General features: G+C 29.2%; 2 protein-coding genes and 1 long non-coding RNA gene across 8 annotated transcripts in view; 1 reads left to right on the top strand and 2 right to left on the bottom strand.

Moving 5' to 3' along the window:
- Nucleotides 1-650: 650 nt before the first annotated feature.
- Nucleotides 651-3,901, bottom strand: LOC139906657 (zinc finger MYM-type protein 1-like). Its single transcript, XM_071891890.1, has 4 exons — nucleotides 3,687-3,901; nucleotides 1,814-3,569; nucleotides 1,404-1,757; nucleotides 651-1,351 (listed from the first exon to the last, which is right to left on the bottom strand). Exons 2-3 carry the CDS (start codon nucleotides 2,357-2,359, stop codon nucleotides 1,422-1,424), a joined length of 882 nt encoding a protein of 293 aa, XP_071747991.1. The 5' UTR covers nucleotides 2,360-3,569; nucleotides 3,687-3,901; the 3' UTR covers nucleotides 651-1,351; nucleotides 1,404-1,421.
- A 2,674-nt stretch (nucleotides 3,902-6,575) lies between these two features.
- The window catches only part of LOC121127336 (uncharacterized), a 32,728-nt gene continuing 13,276 nt past the window's right edge, over nucleotides 6,576-26,027 (bottom strand). For 2 of the 6 annotated variants that reach the window (XM_071891868.1, XM_071891869.1), the window contains 5 exons: nucleotides 25,312-25,552; nucleotides 25,008-25,261; nucleotides 22,263-22,814; nucleotides 7,044-7,919; nucleotides 6,576-6,745 (listed from right to left, as the gene is read on the bottom strand). In XM_071891868.1, coding sequence (XP_071747969.1) covers nucleotides 6,731-6,745; nucleotides 7,044-7,919; nucleotides 22,263-22,814; nucleotides 25,008-25,261; nucleotides 25,312-25,552 — 1,938 coding nt within the window. In that variant the 3' untranslated portion in view covers nucleotides 6,576-6,730. Of the gene's footprint in view, nucleotides 6,746-6,833; nucleotides 7,920-8,788; nucleotides 9,209-22,262; nucleotides 22,815-25,007; nucleotides 25,262-25,311; nucleotides 25,553-26,027 lie in introns of those variants that run through there. The other 4 variants (XM_071891867.1, XM_040722679.2, XM_071891870.1 and 1 more) reach the window with 3 other exon arrangements.
- LOC121127337 (uncharacterized) lies at nucleotides 7,833-11,001 on the top strand. Its single transcript, XR_005867791.2, has 3 exons — nucleotides 7,833-7,964; nucleotides 8,141-9,973; nucleotides 10,036-11,001. It is a non-coding gene; the product is annotated as an uncharacterized lncRNA (long non-coding RNA).

The raw sequence follows: 26,027 nt of genomic DNA, 5'->3' as shown, positions 1-26,027 counted from the left end.
TTGTTCCGGGACATTTTGCCAAACACCTTATTCCCGAAACCCACTTTTTCGAATGGACACTTTGCGGAAAATTAATAAATATATTTGAAGATGATTATACTATGGAATAACTAATTATGGTGCCCATTCATTTCACAAATATTTTAAAAGATAAAATGTTTAATTATTTGAGATAAATTAAGTTATCAAGACAACTGCCAAGTAATAAATAAATTAGAAAGTGAAAAAAATGTTTCAAGAAGAGAGGGACCCCATCGATCAATCAATGAGTGTCGATTGAAATTAAATGGACAATGAGAATTCGATTGGAACTAATTATTTTTTATGACTCCTACCAGAGATAGAGAATTGAACATAAGTAAAGTTGATAATATTGTAGCGAAAAACGCGTGCAAGGAGAAAGGGGGGGGGGAATACATATGATATCTTTGTTTAAAATACTGATGTGATTATCACCTGCCTTCTTTATTATGATTTTTGAGGGTATAACGAAAGTATTAATTAGCAAAATATTTAATGAAGATATACTACGTATAATTGGCTTAGACATTTTTTTATCCGTTACAGTAGATTTTATAACGTTACACTCCCTGAAATTGTAATTCATTATGAATCTTATTCTCAGAATAATAGCTAATGAAACAACAAAGTAGAGTATTTCGAAATATATTTGAAGTTCCAAGTATATATATTTAATTAAATATAATCCACATAATAAAAAATATACCATCAGACATTTATGTTAAATATACAAGATTAAACAATTGGAATCATATAACTAATAACAATAAATTATATATGCAGAATATTGAAATAATAGATTGATCGAAATAATATTTTCTTGTTCTGACACCGGAATCCAGTTAAATATGTCATAACTTTAGGTTGCAAAACACAAGCGGGACGTGGAGTTTAATCAAAAAGATAATCCCCCTCTTCATCATGTGGAAGTTGCTATATACAATTGTGCACAGGATAGATATATCTCTACCGATGAGATCTAACTAATTATTAATAATAAAGTAAATATCAAAATCATAAAATTAGACAATAAATATACTAATAAAAAAAAATGTTAGAAATAAATCCATCTTAAAGATTTAGAGCAAAAGCTAATTATGTCCGGCCATATTACTCCTTATTAAGAGCATCAAAATAAAAAAAAGTAATATTTATTGACTATGTAATATTGGAAAACCTAATTATCGTGCCCAAGTCTTTAAGTGAAGAAACTAGTCTCAGACAAACTAGTTACGAACCATCCAAAGCTACTACCCCCGTTGTTGAGACTATTTAAGCAGTTGTTTTTGCCATTTAATGAGTTTTGTATCATAATTCTTGATATGTTTAGCTAAAATAGAATCATATTTTAGAGTTAGATTTAAAAAAAATTAAATACTTACTGTCACATAGTACAAAATTCAGAGTTCAATTTCGAAATTAGTAAATATTTCATACTTTTTACTGATAACTTGATCATCATTTGGTGTGGATTCATGGGGTACCTTGTCCACCATCACCCTGTTCATGTTCAAGAGGGTGAGGGAGGAGAGCCTCTCCTGGTCCATGGTGGTCCTCATGTGGTTCTTGAGCCTTCCGAGACAGGAGAATGACCGCTCCGCCTCACAGCTGCTGATGGGCATTGAGGCCAGGATAACGATCACCTTGTATAGCTCCGGCATCAGGCGGAACACTCCCGAGCTTATTAACTCGGCAGCAATTTGTGACGAAACCATGTCTTCTGTGTCAATATCTGCCTAGAGAAACATAAATTTTAAACATATAATGCAAAATGAAACATTATAATATTAACCTTGAATTGCTGGAAGATTGCATGGTCTGACTGGAGCTGCTCGAGTTCAAGTCTGTAGTGCTTGGCGACACGCTCAATGACACAGGTCTCCACTTCACTGTCATTGAAGATTGCAATGAGATCCATTGTGATGTTTGTATCGTCGGTGGCAAATCTGCTCTCAATCTTATTGATTGCAACATCGAAATGTGTTTCACGGAAGTAGGATTCAGTTGTTCCTTTCCACTTTATTCTCCTTGGAATCTTCGCCTCCTTGAATTCCAAATCAATTGAGTCCTCCTGGTGAAATACTGATTTCATCTCAAACGACTTCAACTCAGCAAGTTTCCAGATTGATTCAAAGATTTTCTCATTCTTAAGATCTTCAAGAGTCCTAATCACTATGTTGACGTGTTTCCGGGACTTTGTTAGGTCAACCTTTCTGCCTTGAAGTTCATCTGACAAGCTAGATGTGTGTCTGAGGAGTGTCTTCAACAGTTCAATGCCGAAAACAAATTCGTGACTAAAGATGCTGTTGAGCAGAGAAGTTGCTGTTGAACTCGACATCTTTATCTTTTCTCATTATTATGAGGGTCTTCATGATTCTGACCATCCCTAGAGATATAGCGTGTACAGCATCGTAGCAGAGACTCCAGCGGGTAGCAGACTGGTTCTTCAGTGTCATCACCTTGGCATGCTCCTCATCTTTACTTGTTATCTTCACCGACTTGTAGATTACTGACCTCTTTGGTGACCCTTCAATGAAGTTGTATAAAATTTGTCCTGTCCCCATTGTATTTCTCAACAGGGTTATATCTGAGAGAAGATCCTTGACTACAAGATTGAGGACATGGGCGTAGCAGTGGATGTAGACACACAGTGGGGCTGCTTCCTTCCACCTGGCAGCAAGACCCTTCTTGATGCCGGATATGTTGGAGGCGCCGTCCGCGGCCAGGGAGACAGTGTGGGCGGGGTTAAGGCCGAGATCCTAGACAGCCACGTGAAGCTTCTCAAACAAATATTTGCCGTCAGTCTGGGTAACTTTTACAAACTTGAGGAATCTCTCTTTCTTGATGCCTTCACTCGTCAGATATCCCAGTGACATACTGAACATGTACCGTGTTTGACATATCTGATGTCTCATCAACAATCACAGAGAACCAGTAGTCATCATCGCCGGCACAAGTCTTGACATCTTCAATTATATTTTCCGTCACTTTGGATGCTATAATCTATATCAGCTCATTTTGGATGTCAGGTGAAGTCCATTTGCCAAAACCTGCCCCAGCTGAACCAAATTTTTTGACTTCGGCCTCCAGTTTATCTTTGAGAATATGATTGTCGTGTGAACGCAGGGACAAAAGCTCCAAGAAGTTTCCTCGATTGTTTTCATTAGATTCCGTCAACTTTTCTCTTGTTTCGGAATCGCCCCTAAAAGCCAATCCTTGCTTTGCGAGGAACCCAACAGTTTGGAAAAGATACCTCAAATAAGCTCGCCACTTCACGACTTCCTCAGCATGTTGAGACTGTAGTTTAAAACCTCCGTTTTATCTATCTGACTTAATTTGGCCCCAATATTGTCTTAGAGATGTAATTTATTAATTTACTAATTCTATAAATGTGCCGGTGAATTTTGGCTACTTTAAGTACAATTTGTGGTGCCTCCAAAGGATTAATCAGAATAATTTTTTCATTTAAATGAACTATAATTTGTTGGAAAATGTATTTCATGTTCAATTTTGAGAAAAATTATCTAGCTTCCTTTTGGGTGGACGTGCTACAAATATGTAATTTTATTATAATGACTCAGTACTATTATGAGTTGGTCATAAGTTACATATATATAATAGATTTTAATAATTAATTATGACTTAATTCCTCTATATTTACATACCTATATGATTGGTGGACGGTTGAGTAAGGTTGTTGTTTTTTTGGTCCGCTGAAGCGGACAAAGCACAATACTGACGTACGGCCCTGAATATGATACATTAGTTATTATTTTAATGTTAAAGCATATCAAACATGATACATACGCACAATTGGATAAATGACGTGACACATTTTTAATTTAGATGTGCTTTTCATATGCTTTGATCAATTTTCATTCATTAAAGACAGAAATACTTCCATGTTCTCTAAGAATTAAGACATAAGAAGGGATTCGAGATACTTTATACTGAACAAGAGATGTTCGAATTCTAATATCTACGGGAATTATGGCAGATTGAAACATTATCTGAAAAAGAAAAACAAAACCAACCTAAGTCTCAAAAGAGTTCAGTCGACTCCTTCCTTGAGTGGGGAATCTTATCAATCCATAGAATAGATTCAAGAATTGAAAATAGGAAGAAATCCGTTTACGGAGAGCTTGAAATTTAAATATATCAAATATAGCATTATTTATTACGGGATTATTATAAGATATTGAAATTGTATACATTAAGATAATTCTGTTGTGTGTTTGCTTGTACAACTCCATAAAATATAGCGATCCGCTCAAGATACAAAAAATCGAACAAAAATCTAATAAGATGCGTATTTCTTTAATAGAGCTTTTTTAGTTAAAATATGGAATAAATTTCTATGATATTCCTTATCACTATGAGAAAAGAGTGTCGTTTTTATCATTTTTCATAAAAAAAAATCAATATCTCGAGTTCAAAACAATATACAGGATCAATGAAACCCCTTTTTTAATTAATAAAATACACATGAATATAAACTTTATTAATTGTACTTTTATTGGTAAAACATTTAACAAATTCGCCCCTTGTTTTAGACTTCAAATTGGATATTGTGACCAGCACCTGACAGGAACTGGGATATAGCTTTATACACATCCACGTAGCTTTTCCATAAGTAAAATAAGATAAATATCACCATAGACCATTATTATTAATAACAAGCTTATTTACATATTAAAATGTCTTTGTATCATATAGAAAAATACACATAAAAAATTATTGAAAGAGTCTATTAGTAACTTGTTATCGTTTTCATCGAGGATTCGAGTCCTTTAGGTAACTACAAATTGCACCCTGTTTCGTTCCTTTAGGACAAGAAATAAAGTTTATGAAGAGAAGAAGACCCCCGTTCTATTGCAATTTCAGATTGTTCCAACTGTACTGAGCGTTACAGTTTTCCTCAGACTCTCCAATGACTCAACCTTTGACTACCTCTTGAGGACACATTGATTCCTGGCAACTTTGTTGAGGTCTTATATAAGAAATTTGGATACGTTTGCTGCAAATTATCTGCAGCGGTTGGATTTTTCGACATTAATCGATAGGCCAGAGTCTTTTTTTGAAGTCATCCAGTGTCTCAAGGAGTTCGCGAATCTACTTTTTCAGAGCGTAAGGGTCACTTGATAAAAATATGTATGGCATACATTTTAAGTTTAAATCTTACAGCTCATATCTATTTATCAACTTGTTGGAGCTAATTTGTTGATATAAGCTATTATAAAAAGAGTTGATACAAGTATGTCACCTTGTCTACCTCCCTTCTTATATTAAATTTTAGGTTGCTTCCAGGCCCATTTATGTGGGAAGGTGCATTTCTCATGGTAAAAGATATGATGTCAATGAATTTTCGAGGGAATTTATTTTTCACTAACTGTTTTAATATATAATCGTGTGAACTGCTATCAAAATCATTTTCAAAATCTATCAGAAGCACTGCATTGTTTAATTCTCTTTTATTTGATTCAACAATTGCATCTTGAATACTTCTTGGCATAACTTTGGCAAGCCTATTTTTAACAAATCCTTTCTGGTTGAGTGATTAATCTCGGTAAAACATTAAGCAGTCTTTGACTTGGAAAACCAGTAAGTATCTTGAACGAAGTATTTAAAAGTGATATTAGTCTGTAGTTTTATAAGTTACATTAATCTTTCCCTTTTTTATGTAATAATGCCAACATACCCCTACAAATGAACGAAAGGATGTACCCTTTTTGAAAGATTTCATCAAAGCATAAGTCTAACACCAGACTAAACAGCGAAACAAACTTTTGATAAAATTCAATCGGGTCTAAAGGTGTAGGTGTTTTAAAAATTTTATCGTATCTATTAATATAGTTTTTTTATTTGTTCTTATGATATGTGAGAAAGTATATTACTATCGACTTCTGTCTCGGTTATGCATATCTCATTATTCTTCTCTTTCCCGACCGTTTGGAACCCAAAAGGAATTTTTTGAACCGCCAGTATTCTCAAAATGTGCACATTACGTCATCAATGCAGCCGTGGCATGAATATAATTTAGAATAATATTCTACTGAGTATGAAATTACACGAATTCTAAATAAAGCTCCCTGATTCATATAAAAATCCCTTATGATATCCTTTTTGAGTTCTTAATATAGGTAGTCAGCTGCTTTAAATCATACAGCATTCAACCAATAAAAATTACTAAAAGGAAATTAAACGACGTCTTTGTTTATTTTTTAAAAATAGTCGTGTTTACGGGGAGGAATTTAACAAAATCATGAAAATGAAATAGTTGTGAGACTTCGTTCACACACAAAAAAAATAAAAAAATGAAAACTGGGAGTGATTGCTGTTAAGTTGACATTGGAAGAAAAAAAAGTATTTTTCCGAGGATTATACCTTTCAGTGAACCTACCAAATGCAATGAACACGATGCAAATTTATGAGTTCTGTTTGATCATTAAATCCCGACAGCTTTCGTTTTAAATAAGGAGATCTTGTGGATTCATATGTTTCTATTTATAGAAGGAAATGGTCCCATTAGTACTTGAATGTAAAAAAAAATCTAATACACACATGATAATATTTATTATTTTACTTAATAAACATATATAAGAAGAAAAAGTTATATAAGAAACGCTAGATAATTCAAGAATTAAAATAACCATTTTTAGATCAATAATAAACATGATTACGCATCAATATAATCAAAAAAATCTTAATATTAAAAGAAAACAGCCTAAATTGGAATAAATTAAAAAAATAATCCCGAATTCGGATATTAATTGTAAAAATAGTTGGTGTTATAAAAATTTAAATTAACAACATCACATTAAAAATATATATTTAATATATATAAACTTGTGTTTAGCCATGAATAAAAAAATTACAAACACTAGTATTTTTGAAAATTATACATCTTTTATGGGAACATTTGCAGTAACAACTGATGACTTCTTCGAAGGGGAAATATTTCTTGAAGGTGTTAAACTTCTAGATAAAAATTGTTTCGACTTCGAAGAAGTATTATGACTTACAATCGAACTAATACTGGCATACCCAACACTTGACTTCAAAAAAGTTGTATTTAGAGATTCTTTCGAATAAATTGAAGGTTGGAGTGACATGAGAGACGGAATCTTTTTGTCATTTAGATTATCATATTGCTCAGTGTTTTTTAAGCATGTAACAGTATTAATTTTAGGGATGTGAAAAGTCTTATTAAGTAATTTTCCTCCACCTAGGAGCCTTTTAACCTCGTCTTCCTGCGTTTGTTTTTCTTTATCTTTGTTGCGTTTCTTAAAAAATTTAGAAGTATTACATAATAAAGACTTAGAAGAACTGTCTCTAGGAGCCAATAGATTTTTATTAGTACTTTTATGTTTGATTGTTTCCCTGAGAGAATCAATCGATTTGTTTTGCAGTTTAGCAATCGCTTTGCTTGAGTAAGAACAAGAAAATGTACAATTTTTATTCTTTGGACTAAGTGAGGGTGATTTATCGATGGCAAGTGTAGACGGATGTCTACGTTTTTTCCCTTTTTTTAAAGACCTGCTACGCTTGTCATCTTCTGATAGACTACGCTTTATATCTCTATAAGTTTTATTTAATAACTTTTTTGAAGTAATTGAGCTATTAACTCCACTTCCAAGTGGAATAATCTCAATACCAATTTTCTTAGTATTCTGTACCTGTAAAATAGTTGAAGTATTGGATACAGGTGTTATCGACACACATGGTTTAAGTATTCTTTCGTCAAAGAGATTATTTTTCCTTGAAGAAAGAGATTCCAAACAAGAAGAAAACCCTAATTGTGATGAGTTAGTTGCAAGTTTGTTTGACGCACAAACTTTGATGTTGGCCCCAGGATAACACACCACATCCTGGAACCCTTTCTCGTTTAAAGAATCGACCTGTAGAAAAGAAAAGTATATATCAGCGCTGATATATTTTTATCAGTAATAATATAATAATAATCACAAAAATAATTTTTTTATTACAACCAACAACATAATTTGAGAAAAAAAATAATGTTTGTTAAATAATATTCACTAAATACATAAATATCTTTATATTTTTAATTCAAGAATGAAACTTTTTTCGATTAAAAATCCGTTATTTGTTTATTTTTTAGGGAACAAAAGTATATGGACTACATTAACTCATAAGTAAAGTTGATATCATTGTAAGAAAAAAATGAGCACGAGGAGAAGGCCGGAGCGTAACATGTGGTTAAATTTTGTTAAGATCAACTGCTTTTTATTTTATTTTCGGGAAAGAAAATGAATTACTCCTATAAAGACATGCTATTCAATATTTGGAATAACATTAGTGCAATAAAAATTTTATAAATATATTTATTTTGTTATACATTTTTAAAATAATTTACACCTAAAATAGGCGATAATTCTTATTCGGAGGGAGATTCTAACAATACGACCACGTATTAAATATTGAACAAAAAGATAAAAAGAGCACACACAACAACCGTTTCTTTTTACTCCTAATCTTTAAAGGTAATTTTTTCATTAAAAATATTTCACCTCTACTCTTAAGATAATTCTTTCTTTACTCCTTTTTAAAACTTCTACTAAATGTTGATAAAGTGCTCGCAACATTTAAACCGTAACATCAGTAGGCAAGATGGATGTATACATATATCATTATTGGAACCTTGTAGTTCTGCAAGATATACTTAAGACTATTCCGAAAAAAAAAAAAATTGGAAATCTATATTTTATAAGGTGCACAGACGTCAAATAAACAAATAATAGAATAGACATAGTGTCGAACAGACAATGGTATGAGTTTATTAGTAAAGTGCCTTTAACAATCACACAAATAATACAGTTTTGAAAAATAGTAAAAATTATCAGAGGGGTTTTATCCACTTATTCGTCCATTTTACGCACTAAACTTTCAAATACATTATAGACATTACATGGAGTAAAAAAGAGATTGTTTGCAATTTCTTGATGACCATTGAATTAGAACCCTTTTCGTACCATAATTATGAACCAAATCTTAATCTCCATAGACATAGTCCGAAATTGACATAAGCATTTGTTCCTCAATCCATGAGTCTTATCTAGTATGAATCATCCAACAATGTCTAATTATATTATAATTAATAACAGAGTATTCAGTTATTAGCACTTCTTTCATTCGAACTCCTGTCGTTTCCCATTATTTTTATTTTAACCTATTAAATATTATATTAGTGATAGGTAAGGGTGATAATTTTGGTAAGAATAGAAAAGTGTGCGAGGAGAAATAAATAAATACGCATGTCATCATCGATTAAATAATATACATCTTCTTCTCTCAATAAAGAACGTTATCATTCCCACCTTTATTATTCAATATTAATATAATAATAGATAGATATAATATAAATTATAATATAGATATTAGATGTAAATGTGCCTTTAGTCCCCTGCCTAGAATTACACGCCACTCATTATCCTCATCTCATATCAAGAGTATCTATAAAATCAAGTTAACGGTGAAGACATCAAGTCAGACTTTAACTCTGATCTCACAAAGATGCTTATTGAATGTATATACCCTTATCCATTGCTAATTACAATGAGAAATACACGGGTAAACCTATCCCTTCCCAAGGAACCATCATTAAATTAATGGAGGATGTTGGTACTGATGTCATTTATAGAAATATATATAAAAATGTTTTGAGACATCCACACCAAATGACGATCAAGTTATCGGTAAAAAGTATAAAATATTTACTAATTTCGAAATGGAACTCTGAAGTTTGTACTATCTAACAGTAAGTATTAAATTTTTTTTTAATCTAAACATAAAACATGATTCTATTTTAGCTAAACATATCAATAATTATGATACAAAACTCATTAAATGGCAAAAAAAACTGCTTAAATGGTCACAACAATGGGGGTAGTAGCTTTGGATGGTTCGCAACTAGTTTCTTTACTTAAAGACTTGGGTATGATCATTAGGTTTTCCAATATTACATAGCCAATAAATATTACTTTTTTATCACTTAAGGCATAGCTATGGTTGATAAGCTCCAAGAAATGGTGTTCAAAAAACTCATAAAAGGCAAAAACAACTGCTTAAATGGTCACAACAACCAGGGTAGTTGATTGGGTGTAGCATTATAATTAGCAATTGTGCATATCGTTCATGATAATAGTATGTTGTTATATAAGCATAAATAACGTGGGAAAAATCTTTTTTTGATGCTCTTAATAAGGAGTAATATGGCCGGACATTACTACATAATTAGCTTGTGCTCTAAATCTTTAAGATAGATTTATTTCTAACATTTTTTTATTATTAGTATATTTATTGTCTAATTTTATGATTTTGACATTTACTTTATTATTAATAATTAGTTCGATCTCATCGGTAGAGATATATCTATCCTGTGCACAAGGATAGAGCAACTTCCACATGAACAAGAGGGGTGATTATTTTTTTGATTAAACGTGGAGTTTAATCAAATCTTGCGTGTGTTTTGCGCCTAAAGTTATGACATATTTAACTGGATTACGATGTCAGACCAAGAAAATATTATTTGGATCAATCTATTATTTCAAGATTCTGTATTTATAATGTATTGTTATTATTAATTTTTATGATTCTAATTGTTTAATTTTGTATATTTAACATAAATGTATGATGGTATATTTTTAGTATAAATATTATATTTAATTTAAGCCTTCTTTTTTAAACTTGGAACTTCAAATATATTTTAAAATACTCTACTTTATCGCTTCATTAGCTATTATTCTGAGAATAAGGTTAATAATGAATTACAATTTCATGTAGTGTGACGTTTTGAAATCTACTGTAACGGATAAAAAATGTCGAAGTCAATTATATGTAGTATATCTTCATTAAACATTTTGCTAATAAACACTTTCGTTATACCCTCAAAAATCATAATAAAGAAGGCAGCTGATTATCACATCAGTATTTTAAACAAGGATGTATTCCCCCCCCCCCTTTCTCCTTGCACGCGTTTTTCTCTACAATATTATCAACTTTAGTGATAGGTAATGATGAAAATCCGGTGCAGAATGGGTATGTGAAAAAAAAACACATAAAAAAAAAATGAAAATCAACTTGGTAACCCAGACAATTTGAAAAAATGTTCTGGAGGAGAGAAAGAGTAATTATCATGACGTTTCATTAGATCAGCTACAATCGGCTGTGACAAGGGACGAAGGAGAAAAGGAATTAAACAAGAAAATTTACTAGAATTACTACGATTTCGATCTCAAATTCTACTTTGAGTCTAACTAGGACTTACAATTATAACTACGCAACAAATCTTCATTGTTATGCTCTGTCTTTTATGAGCACACACAAATGTTAAATCAGATTTTTAATATAATTTAATCTATTTAGGAAAGGTTGTTCAACACTAAAGAATTAAATACATGTAATAATGACAACTGCTAAGGAAAAGAAAATTCATTATCCGGATTACCAATTCCAAAAAAAGGGGCAGCTAAAAAAGACACCGGAATTTCAACACTGGTGATAGGTCATAATGTATCAGCTTAAAAGAATTTTTCATTTTCCATTTTTTCCCTGATATATATTGAAACGAAGTTGTCATATGAATAAAACGAGTTAATACGGCATAGCTTTACTCACCAAGAAACAATATTATTTGTATTTATTTAAATATTTTTTTTATATAAATCATAAGGAGTGACTATTAGTCTATAACTATTAGATAATCACATTTTTATTAAGTTTTTAAGCATTATTAGTTACTATTAATTATGTCCGACAACATTTCTTCCAACTCTTATGCCGATATTCGACCTTTCCACCATGTCATGCCACTTTGTTGTATAGAAAAGGAAGAACAAGAGATGGTTCTTAATTTTTGCGAAATGGAATGCAATAGCAAATTAGGGCCTCAAGAAACACATAATTATTTTAATTAAACATAAAAAACACATAAAATATATCTATTTATGAACAAGGGGAAGGTATCGTATTTTTTCTTGTAAACCCCTAACTGAACATACGTTTTGATTCCTAAAAGGTTACATCCTCATTCAGGGTTCAAGATTGTTTGATTTCCAAGTCATTGGAGTAGAAAGACAAAATATACCATATTTTCAATCATACCGAATGTTGATTATGAAAGATATTGTAGTAAAAATACACTTATAAAGCATTGGAAGACCGCCAACCGTATTTCAACAATTACGAATTATGGGAAGGCGGAGTGACGTTTGCCATATATTTTACGATAATTCGGAAACTTTGGCGTCCTTGTTTAGGAAATCCATCCTATTTTTTAAGACAACCCGAACTTTCTTACCTTGATAAAAAATCAATTTATTTCCCGTTATAGGTGAAGGAGCAGGGACATTTCACATATACATGTTCAATGAAGCGAAACAATCAAAGTTATATATTGTAATTTTTACCAATATTTATATCTTCATACTTCCTCTATACTTATTATAGGAAACTTGCAAGAAAAGTTCTAATTGTACTACATCACCTTCATACCATGAAATATTACATTATATTTTTGCTCCTTGAAATTAATTAATGCAACAACTGTAAGTGGGTGATTTCTTTCCATATTAATTTGTTTGTCATTGATTTTTTCCGTTTTTCATAGTTCAGAACAATAATTTTATTATTATGTGCCTTATAGTATACATTGATAAGAATGGTTAACAGATCTATCGTGCGTCTACACGTCTAATTGTAAATATATAAATGATATAGAGAAAAGAACAAAAATATCATTTATATACATTGATACACTTAGACATGTACACTATACACTCACAATAAATGCAGTAACCCGTCTTTAGTGTAGGAAAAAGTTGATTAAATCTCTACTAATTTAAGAGTAGAGAATAATTCTAAGTTTTTATGGATAGAAGTTTTAAAAGAATTTTTAAATCTTTTAAAAATTAGTTATGTATTGATTCCTTTGATGATTTAATTGAAGTAGAAAATATTACGTCTCCAAAATTGTATGCTAAACCTAAAAAAAAAATAAAAAATAGAGCTAAATGGTTCAATTGAAGAAAAACAAAAATCTGAATGCTTTAGTACAATGAAAGTATCACAAATTTATGTTCTCCTCCGATCCATTTGGAATGGTAAGAATGAAGGAGTGGTCCAACAGTAAATAAAAAATCTTGAAGGATATATAAGAATCGATTTCATCTAAGAAATTATCAATTTCGATTCCTGAAAACTATTTAAGCGAAAAAAATACTACTAACAGAAGAAAAGAAAGAATACCTACAAAAAAATATATTTCCTTTGATCAATTGTAAAAACAAGATAAAAAAATTCTTAAGAAACTTATGGAGAACTCTTTAAGTTTTCTATCTAAATAAATCTCGTTCATCTTAAATCCGTTTCTAAATTTGAGCATTAATCCTACATTAAGTCAATTTCTTACCTCATACCTTAAATCAGTTTTCTACATCAAGCCATCTTTTTACTCAACGTTGTGACGTGACCGAGAGAGTAAAAAGGCGTGGAGGAGACTTAGTATGTGTAAAACTTCATTTATATTGGCATACAACCTGGCATTAACTAATCTGCCAGGATATTTATATGTAAAAACATTTATAAAAGTACAAAAAAAAAGTATAAAACCGCTTAAGATAGTTAAAGAGATTGAGAGAGGGGGGGGGGAGAAATGGACTTAGTAATAATACATAAAACTCCAAGCTCTCTTCCCATCTTTAATATGTCTCCTGTCTCAAATTATCCTCCCACCTTAAGTCATCTTGGTACTTCAAGCTCACATTCTACCTCAACTATGTAAGTATGTTTTCTATCTCAAACTTTCCTCGTACTATAAGTATGTTTCCAGCCTCAAAATTACTCAAACCAAAAATCCTTTTATTACCTCAAACCTTCTTTTAACCTTAAATCAGTTTCTTAGATCATGCCCTCCCCTATTTTGAATCCGTTTCCTACCTGAAGCACTCCTATATTAAATCTGCTTCCTACTTCATTATCATCAAGAAATAAAGAAAGGGGCTTCAATTGTAATGGATGTTTAGACTGTAAACGATATTTAACTTTAAAAGAAGGCAAAATTGTAGATGGTGTAAATTTTGCTTAAAAAAACATTTAAAACAGTCTTAATAAATAGTTGAATCGCTGTTATGTCGAAATTGATGTTTTGCGTTTAAAAAATATATCTTTTAATAATTTAAAATCTGTGTATATCACATTGAGATGAAAGTTATAGACACAAACTGAAATCTCCATAGAATTTATACAATTGTACGGGTTTATCGAATCACTGCAAACACATAACCTACATAAGAAAATCTGAATCATCAATAATAAAAGAATAGATTCAATGTTAATTTTTCTTCTTTGATAAAGCTAAGATTGATGACTCACAATTAATATAAATTTAATTAAGTTTATATTAAAGAACATCAAAGGGATGATAAGAAAAAAAATTATTGACCAATAAAATCGTAAGTATCGTCATTCGCTTTTTGAAATTACAAAAATAAAGGAACTCGAAAGTATACTTATGTACGTCCTTAATGTTGACAGTTTAAGGTAATTTATATCATAAAAGAGGAAAAGAAAAACCATTTCCCAAAAAAGAAAGATATAATAGAATGAGTGATCAATTATGAATGCAGAAATATCCCTTTAACCCTTTCAATATACACTTAAATATTATTTTATAACTAAAAAATATTGAGGAATCACTATTCTTATCACCCTCCAAAGAGCAATATGTGTTAAAGATCCCAATTTACTTGATATTCTTCTCAATAATAATATAATTATTATTTGAGTTTCAAGTTGTGAGTTGAAGTAGACAATAGTCAAAAGAGATTCCAACTCTTTATTATCAACTACAAACCTCAAATGATATAAGATCAAGATGATAAGTGCGTTCAATAAATATTTCCAAATGAGGTATCTCATTGAACATCGGCGTCTCAAACACTCACTTCATTATTAAATCCAAGCGTCGACTTGCAAAGATAGTAAAATTATGTTACCCAAAATTATGATAAATTGAAGTATGATTTTCTTCTTCTCTTGATATGTATACTAGATAGATTTTATGCCGACAAATGTTAAAAAAAAATCTTGGAAACCTTATATTTTTTTATTTTACTATGACCGTAATTTTTTGCATTCTTAAGTATCATCACCAGGCCCTCTGTAGGCCTATTAGAATAATTTATCAAAATAAATGGAAAATCATTAGTTGAAGAATACAAATCTATTTGACCCTTTTTTGAGATAAAATCCTTCAAGATCCATAAATGTAGTTTATGAATTAATTAAATACCTACAAAAATTTGTAATTAATCAATATACTAGCAAATATAGAAATCTACGATTATATATTTATAATTGCACAAAACTATATTATTACTTTATTGATAAAGCAATAAAATTACCTTAATTAAATTAAACACTGACTCAGAACATAACATATCTAGGTGATCAGCTGTAATATGGTTGATCTCAGACTCATTAAGTTTTGTCAGGTGATAGCTGAAGCCATTTTACTCACTATGTAGATCTTTTGTTTTTTTAAATTCTTAATTATGAAATACCAGAGGTTTATTTGAAAAAATTAAATTAGTAATTAATCCATTTATCTTAATTAAATTTAAAAATTTACTCAGACCTATATAAACTATTAGCAGTGAAATCGTTAACCTTAGATATATGATACTCAGTCAGCATTTTTTAAAAAATATTATTGTAAATTTAAAAAAGTGGTCAGATAGGTTTTGTAGTCTAGAATTAAACGTCAATAAATATATATTAGATCAATAAAAAAAAAATAAGAATAATTACCCCAAATTCTTCTCTTACTTCTGTGAACTTATTAAAACATGGAATTTTGTCCAGTTTGCCCCTCTCGATTCCTTAAGAGTATATTTTAAATAAATAAAAAAACTTATCAAAGGGAAAAATGAAATATCTCATGAAAAATGTCGTTCCTTTGATTTCTTGTAATGAAAAGAAACAACATTTTTTTAAATCTATAAAATATGAAACGAATACAAATAACAAAGAATTAATACATATTCTTTATTCTCAACATAACGATTTCTTGCCAATGTTTACTTCTTCCCCAACATCTGGCATTCGATATCAGTTTTTTCTCTCTTCATCTACGTATTCTACGTCATTTCTAACTTAGTAATATTTTTTTCTGGATTACTGGCATATTGTGATCGACGATATTACTTGATGGTTAAGAATATTAAGATAGGGCGTAAGCTATATTGAAATTATTAATACCTATAAAATTTGCCCTTAAATTTGCTTTCAACAATTCATAGGATCTTAATTAACTCATTAAACCCATAATGGACTTTTGGTTAAATTTATTTCTATTTTATTATTTTAAATATCAAATATGCGAAGGAAAATAACATGGAATAATGAATATCGAAGAAAATAAAAATTTATTTTATATTATGAGATATTTTTTTACTTAAATTCCTTGTCAGATTAATATTTTAAGGAGATTGAAGCAATTCGACATATGATATTTTAGATGAAGGAATTAAACCGTGTCAGACGAATTCTACAATATTTTTTTCGATTTCTATTTATGTTGTGATGGCAACATTACGAAATTTTTTATTCATATTTATTTTATTTATGATATGAACTATTATATATAGATGTTACTAATAATAACCCAAACATTAATATATTTATGTTGTTATAAATTTATTTGTAATTTTTATTTTAAATCCAAGAGTATACGTACAAAGAAATCTGAATAAGTATTGCCATTGAGTATTAAATCTAGGTTAATTTAGTTTTTTACCTAAAGGGTGATTTAACTTCAATTATATTGTCACACTAGAAAACTTATGGAAATTAATATTTGTTTATACATCATTTTCATTTTTTATACATTCTTTCTCAAAGTTCACCAGATACAGTTTTATAAATATAAACCTAACACGCCAACTATTTAATTAATATGATGACTCATGTTGAAATTGGGTCTAATTTTATTAAATTTATTGCTAACTTAAGAATAATTATCAGTAATAACCATCATATTTTGCAAGCAAATATAAAGATTAATTAAAACTGGATTACAGTATAACTTCACCAAAAGTTAATCAGAGTATATTTTATTAATATTTTTATTTTAGTATCCAGTATTAATTTATTTAGATTCATAAAATTTACATTTACTTGTTTGGATATAATATTATTTGTATAAATTATATACAAATTTTGAGTAATTGAATAAAAATTAAGCATGTTCTTGGTGTTGAAATGAAAAGGTAGCAAATTTTCAGTACCTTTAATTTTAAAGAAAAACACATTTGGTTTTCCAATTATAATTAAAAATATGTTCATCCTTCAATCATAATAAGACTAACTCGCTAATCCTCTTCTTCCCCCTTTTTTTAAAATTCGTTTTCAGTATACGTTCTTCCTTATTCAGTTAGTAAAATAACTCGTTTTTTGGATTTTTAACTTTTTTTGTGTATTTTCGAATCGACAACACATACATTAAAAAACTTTGAGACATGGGGAATCGATCTTGCTTTAAGAAAAAAATCAACTTTTTAGGGAAAATACTAACTTTTTTAAGGAACATACAACTATAATATTGTAATAAATCAGATCATTTATTCTATTAAGTATTTTCTACTTAAATAAAATAATTTACAAATTATGCCTAACAAAAACAAAAAAACAGCGGGCCCTTTTTATTTTTCCAAATACTTTTTTCATTAAATATAATATTTCAATGACATTTTTTATATTTTTTTTAAATAAGGGAAACTCATTTATCACCTTTAGATTATTCAAAATATCAAATACCATATCTTTATTATGTTAGATACCAAATAACAGTCCTGTCATTGGATCAAAAACATAGAAAAAAGCTCTCACTAATAGATTAGATTACGGTGATCTCATTTTTCAACTGTAAAGGCCTGATCAACTTGAACTATGTACCTAATGGCACAACAATTAATGCTAACTACTACATTGGGATCTTGGTCAAGTTTTTAAAACCCCTTAAGATCTGTAAGACCTTCAAGGCCACCAATAAGAGGGTATTGTATATGGAGAATGGAAGAAAATAGTTATTTTGCTGGTATTGGGACACAAAAAACTACTAGGAGTATAATATAAGAAAACACAGTAAAATAATGGAATATTACATAATTTACTTGCTTTATTTTAATAAAGTGAGAACTGAATTGATATTAAATTTTAACTTTTCTTATCTTTTTTTCAACTTTATAAAAATAGGTGAATTGAAAGCTTGATAAAAAAGTTAATTACACTTAAGTATACATTATTATGTTTTCATTCAAATAAGTTTAACATGTAAGGTTAATTTGTAAATTATAGGAAAATATTTAAAGAAATGCAGGGATCATTGAAAAAGTACCTTTTATGATTACACCATTATTTAAAAAAAAAACGAAATTCACTTTTTTTTCATTTTGAAAAGGAAAAACAACTTGTCCCATTTGAACAACTGTCAAATCAACACTAATTAAGATATCCTAATGAACATTTCCTTAAGTTCTCTTTAAACAATGTAACATCCAAAAATTTTACTTTCTACTATTAATTTTTTATTCAATTATACATTTCTTATCCATCATATTTTTAATCACATCACTTCATTTAAGAATATTTCTATATTTATTTTATTTATTAATTAACATAAAAAAAACAAAATATTAAAAATTTAAACGAGAGGACAAAATAAAAATGATGTGTTTTTGAGCTTAGGGACAACGATTGACAAGTCCCAGACCTTGTTGAGAAGGATCCTTGCATTTAAAGAAATATGATCCACCAAGTGAGGCACAAAGAGGCGAGATCCCTTGAACATGAAGTCGAAGACAGGATCAGAAGTCGTGTGGAATAGATTTACTCCAAATGGCAAAAATATGAACTCCTAGGAAGGAGAAGGATCGGTGGATGTGGATCCATTTATCAAGATGTTTCGTGGTTAACATCCATCCGAAACCCTATGAATTATTTTATACTTTACAAGCAGTTCAACATTAATATTTGAATAATAATTAATAACTTAATAGTAGTTTTATATAAATATTAGTAGCTATTATAAAAAGTAAGCAGTAGTATGACGTATTATTATTCAAACTCAAATATCAAAAATTGACCTGCCACTCTAATAATATTACCATATATTTTTCTTAAGACTCAAAGGCGTACTAATTGCACTCATCTTAATTTTCCTTAGATTTATATTATTGGTGATCAATTATTATTCTTCCAAACCCTCACAGGTGACGAACATAATTTTAGAAATATGGTATGAACAGATTAAAAAACACATGACATAAATTAATATAAATAAATGCAGAGGTCTTCCTTCCTTCTTTCCCAAATCCGATAAACTGGCTATAGAGTCCTATTGTTTGTCAAAACTAGATGATAGTTAAAATAGTCGAGGCTTTATTATCATTCTTTTAACTTATTTTCCAATCCCTACCTGGGTAGGTTGAGCGTTAACTTTTGAGGTATATTCTCTGGACTTCGGCTACAACGAATCTTAAAACCCCCCTCATATTCGCGAAGGTTGAGACCAATGAGGGTCTCAGTTTCTCCTCCTGGGGGAGGGGAATACCTCCAACTCTAAGCCTCAACTACTTTTACAATAGGGGCGATACATAAACAAAAGTAGAAGAGGTGAAAGGAAGTCTCGATGCTAGTCCCACAAAATAGATTTTAGAAAATCATGTTTGGACTCACATCCAAAGCGTTCCAGTCTGAATTAAGTCTCTCTATTCTTCTCCTCACAAGGACTAAAGGTTAGTACGCTGTTGACTGCCGTATACGGTTATGTTAATTATCTGATTGTTCAGATAGCTCAAAGTAACGAAAAATGGAGTCGGTTGGCACTTCCCACGTTCTTTTTAATTAATAAATTATTTTTTATTTGACAACGTATGAATTAATAGACCATTTAAATAATTTATCATAAGTACCTATACCAACCAATTCAGTACAAAATTATACATAATCCTTCTATATTGTATGTCTTAAAGAGATATTTTGTTTGGTAACTGGTTTGCTAAGTATCAAATGATTACAAAATTATTTATGTCGTAGAATATTTCCTGTTTAAATATACAGTAGCTAATGAAAATTGAACGGAAAGATAAAATGGACAGATTCTTTGAAGGGAGTCATTTATCGCTATATAATAAATAGTCAATCTCTCAATAAATTTAGGGTTCGAAAAAATGCACAAAACTAGCTTTAGGAGCAGAAATTTTGTATAAATTCATACAGAAATGGATTCCCCAATAAATTTTGCATTCATGTAAAATAAGTTATTAAAGTTATATAAGTTATTTTTTTTTTTTTTTTTGCCATATTTATCTAGAAAATTAAGTCAAGGTATTGAAGTTAAGAAATTATTAGAAATCTGTTAAGGAAGTATTTTTTTAGACAAAAATATAAGTTGTATCTAAATACTTAATTTTAAGATATTATCTTTGTTATGAACATGGTACTTCTAAGAAACTATGATATGCTGGGTATTTTTTCTTATTTTGGAAAATAAGAATATTATGCTCTGGCTATGTAAAAAAAAATTCCCTGAGATAACATTTTTTATCAGATAGAGGCAGTAATGATGTAGATTTTCATGTTAAGGACAAGTTTTTTTCCTTTGAATTACAATTCACAGACTCTTCCTATAACTCCAATTAAATTTTTTTATATTATGATTTCCCTTGCAGACTGAAACATGCACTAATTTATATAAGTTATTTCTTTATTATCACTTTCCAAATTTCCATCGGAATCATATTGTAATTATAATGTCATATTAAGCTTCTTAATAATAAAATTTTCTATGATATCACGACTTTAGTCACACTTCTAGTATCCATATTTAAATGTAAAACATCGATTGACATATTGTTTTTTAGTTTGTAGTAATATGAAGAACATTCTTTGAGTACTAAGTATGACGACTATAATAAATTTAGTTTTACTTTAGTTATGTTGAAAAAAAGACAACCGTTGTTAAAATTTAACTTCATTCCACATCAATTCAAAATATGTTTTTGACTTTTAACCCAATTTCATGGTTACTTTGATCCTTTGTCAAAGAGGAGTATTAAACTGTATTCAAAGCATCAAGTTTGAACTACAACAGAGATAGTATTTCAAGAAATAAAATAAAAAATTCAAGATTGACAGGAAAATTTACTTCTGGGTGCATAATTTCACTCAAAGCTCACTGAAATTGTGTTTTTCTATGTCAAGTGAGTTAAATGAAGTACGTTATATAATTTCTAAGTGAAAAATTTGAAAAAAGATGATTTTTATAAACAATTTTTTAATAAAAAAAATAAAGTCAAGGAACAATCCAAGACGAATTATCCATTGAACAAGCTAAAAGTTAATGAATAATGACAAGAATAACAAAATTATATGAAAGTAGATTACTGTCAACTGATGAATTGAAATTGAGTTAAGCCTGGTTACCACATCTATCGTAAGTTTACACGAATACGTATATATATTAACTTAAGTTAGTTGATTAAAGGGAATCTCCTTGAGATCAACTCTTCTTCCGATGTATAGATATATACACACAAATACGTCTACACGCACAATAGAGGTGGCATTTACCCTTAAAAATGCAGCAAATCCAATTAAATTTATGTTTTTGAAATAATATTTATCCTTGTTATTTTTGAATGTAACTTTCCGTGTTAGCAATGAATGCTCTTGTTTGAAAATATTGAATTTAAAATTACACCAGTATTATTAATAAATAATGATGATTTTAGCCGTATAATGTGAGACTAATTTATATTCATTTTGTCTTAATACATACAAAAAAGCAAATGTACAAAGAAAGGTTCGATGTTTAATTTGTTTTTATAATTTGCAGTCATTAAGATAAGTTTAACTCGGTATAAGTAGTTGATAAAAATGTATTTACAGAGACATAAATATATACAAAGAAACGATGAAAGTACAATATAAATATTACAAGATACAAAATTAGAAAAAATATAAATTAGACACATATTTTGTGAATAGCTTATGCATTAAAATTCAAATAACCAGAGTTAATCTTTAATTTATTTGCCTATTATCCAAAATATATCCCATAATATAAAGACAAATATATGGTACGATCATTTGAGTGATATAACATTAAAAAATTACATAAAATAAAAAATACATTACCATATTCAACGAGTATTACTCCTTACCTGGTAAGAAGAGTTATCAAATTTATCATCTCCTTCACGAGCATCATGATAGAGACGGCTATAAAATACATCAGGGTTATTACAGTTTTGGCCAACACTGTTGGTTTCATTAAGTTGTACTCTTGAGCAGAAATATTTAATTACAGTACGCATAAGGATAGGAATAGATAAAAACTTTTGTAGGACTCTATCAATATGTTCAAACTGCGTAAATTGATTACATAAGCTCAATGAGTGTATTTTAGTCCTCAAAACTCGGTTTAAATCTATTTCTAGGGCTGTAATACTTTCATCAAGAGGATTTTCAAAACTTATTGTAATTTGATTCAAATTTAAACTTGAAATTTCAAAAACAATAGTCGATTTGGTTAATGTTTGTTGATTGATGCCACTACTAGCACAAGATGATATTAATGAGTTATATAGAGCTTGTTGTCTTAACAAAGAAAGTATTCCTGGAATTTGTGAACTATCAGAAAATGGCACACAACTTAGGAATGTACCATGCAAATGATGTGCCAAAAAGTAACAATGCTTTTGATCAGGTAGATTCTGTAACAAAAAGAAAAAATGAGCGACTAATATTAAAGAGTGTCCACATCCTTAAAATTATAAATAATATTATTTTTTCATCACTATAGTCGAAAAAGGAAATGAAACAAATATTGTTAGAAGTTAAATTCACAAAATATATCACAGAAGTCTCTATAGTGTTGTATCGACTTTTTTCACAACTCTAAATTAAGGTCAATCCATATTTGATTATTCAATATGCACCAGCACAATAATTTTGAATCTTAGAAATACATTATTAAATTTTAATTATTTTACTTTTATATTTTATAAACATTCACCTCTAATTACACTGTGCAAAAATATATTTGAATCTTATTTTTTCATGGTTTCTTTATATTAGCTATGCGATTTCCCCCTTGTGTTTTTGCTATTTATAAACCCTTTATAATTATCAATATAATTGAAAATTATATCATTTGAAAACTTAAGGCTTTTAACAAGGTGTAGTTCGCTTTATTCAATCTCGTGATGAAGAAGTAAAAAATGTCATGGGCAAATAATCATTGATTTAGTTGACGTCCTTTTGTCCATTATGTAAAAGTAAATCCTAACTGGGAGTTTAAATACACTTACAAAACAAAGATGATGAAATAAAATAGGTGGGAAAAGATATAAAATAAGTCAAGATATCTCAGAAGGGATGATTTGGATGAGTTAATCACCGATATGGTGGATAGGGAAGGAAATTATCTTAAGCTGGATCAAATAAAATTATATGAATGAACGGTATATTAGTTATCAGATCGGTATCCTATTCCACATGTTCCAGAAAAGTAAATAAAAAAAATACTTTGACAACTTTGGATAATTCTGGGCAAAATATTATTTTAATATGCTTTACAAGTCTACCACTCCAATAATCACACCCTCAAGACCTCAGTAAGCATTGAATATAACACAATCATTATTAACTATCATAAACTACATAGTGCAGTCAATTGGAATAAAATACTTCTAAATATTTGTACATTTAGTCTAAAAAAAATCTGTCGTCATAATAAGAATAACTTACTATTGCTAAATACTCGAGCGAATCTCACTTTTACAAAAGTTTATTTTATCAATAAACATAATATTTTTAGTATTATGATAGTTAATGGTAATTGAATAAATAATCATGATATAAATTTTTGTTTACAGTTTAACAAAAGTTTTATACATTGTTATATCCTGTTTTGAGCTTGATGAAATAACTTAAAAGTAAACTTGTACAAAAAATGACAATTTTAATAAGCTTAATTTAAAGACTTCTTATAACACCTTCAAATACGCCTTCTCAAATAACTATTGAAGATTTACTTCCTAAATATAGAATTATATAATAATCTATTGAGATTTCGTAAACTAAGATATATAATAATCGGAGGATCATAGGGTTTGGACTATATTTTAACAATGAATAAATAATTAAATATAATCAATAAAAGTAAGTTATTACACCATTATGAAAAATATTTATATATATCTAAATATATTAAAGTTTTTGATTTTTAATTTAACATTATTTTTCTAGGAGATATGAATAAGCTGAGATTTTATTCTTTTCTCATTATGCAATCCCTCTATGTAAGGAGTTATAACAACAGCTAAAATACTACTATAATGAAAATTTGAAATTTGTTGGTAAATAAATAACTATGTCCAAAGATATATAATGCATTTTATTATACTTAGAAAAACTTTTGCTATATTGATGATCGTGATGAGATTTACGTTTTGAATATAAAAACAGTTTTTAGAAAAATTATTCAAAATTATAAAAATAATAAATTGAAACTGAAGTATATTTAAATAATAAATTGAAACTGAAGTATATTTAGATAATAAATATACTATTATTATTAGAGTACATTAAATACGTATGGAGATAAGTTCTGCATTTTTGATTTTTTTATTTGAAATAAATGTTAACCAGAAAATTAAGGCTTAATTTCAAAGACTCGTAGTTGTTCCGGGGCAAATGGAGCTATGAAAGTTTATAGTTACGCTAATGAGATATTTTACTAGCTTCATCCCAAACCTTATTATTGGGTTGTCAGTGTTTCAAATTTTATTGAATTACCCTTTAGTACCTACTAAATCATTGAATTACCCTTTAGTACCTACTAAATCATTGACAAATTAATAGTTATAATGACTAGCAGAAAATAAATACAACTTAAGCTTTACCATGAACAGTGGTGAGTCTGGAACAATCAAATCCATAAGGTATCCTCCTCTTGGTCCAACTAATTCAAACAAATTAAAACCACAAATTTTTCCAAGCTCTGTTAATTTTTCTTCGGCTAATGGAAATGGATCTCGTATTCTTAATACAAAATGATTATTTTGTGGTAATATAGATAGAGCTGTATAATTATCAAATAAGCGAATTTGAGCAGGAGTACCACCTACTCGAGGAATTAAATCATCTCCTAAAATACCTATGAAGAAGGATAAATAATTAATTAAAAATATTTCATAAAATACTAACTTTTTAATTCATCTTGAAGTGTAGATAAGCCTTTCCAGTTGGATGGTTTAAGTTCCATTAATCCTTTCAAGTGAGCTACCAAATCTCCTCCTCGAGGAAGTATTTCAATAGATTCTGGATTAAGAATATGAAGAATTTCTTCCCCATTTTCTTTGATTTCCAAGTAAAAAGCTTCTGTAGATAAGTACACAGCTCCTCCTCGAAGTGCCATGAATTTTAGACCCAACTTTCTGGCAAGACCCTAGGTAAGAATTAGAAGTATATATTACTCCTATTTTTTAATAATTTTTGGACAGGTTATAAAAATATACAATTATGGGTAGATATATATCGTATAAGTTTGCCTGCACGTCATACTTTCTCTTTCCATCTCGAAATTAGAGAAAGCGACAGCGGACAGTTGAAATTCAAATATCTCAACCTTTTGGTAATAACTTAGCAATGCCAGGAATATATTGTTGGGAATAAAAGGGGAGGTATCTCGACTTAATCGATATAACTGTTTGAATAAGTTTCCAAGAAGGATTTAAAAAAATCTTGGAGTTTGTACAATATATTTCTACTTATGTTCATAGTAAGTTTCTGTTTCAAGAGTTAATGGATTTGATGACAGAAGTTCCTCTCTTCCTCTCCACAATACCTATTACGTTCATTCTGTAATTATACTGCAATAGTTTATGGTGGATACAAGAAAAGTGGTAGGGTAACTAATTCTC

Source organism: Lepeophtheirus salmonis, chromosome 12 (assembly GCF_016086655.4).
Source record: "Lepeophtheirus salmonis chromosome 12, UVic_Lsal_1.4, whole genome shotgun sequence".
Taxonomy (NCBI): domain Eukaryota; kingdom Metazoa; phylum Arthropoda; class Copepoda; order Siphonostomatoida; family Caligidae; genus Lepeophtheirus; species Lepeophtheirus salmonis.
The sequence above is the reverse complement of the archived record's forward strand: the minus strand, read 5'-3'. Positions and strand labels throughout refer to the sequence as shown.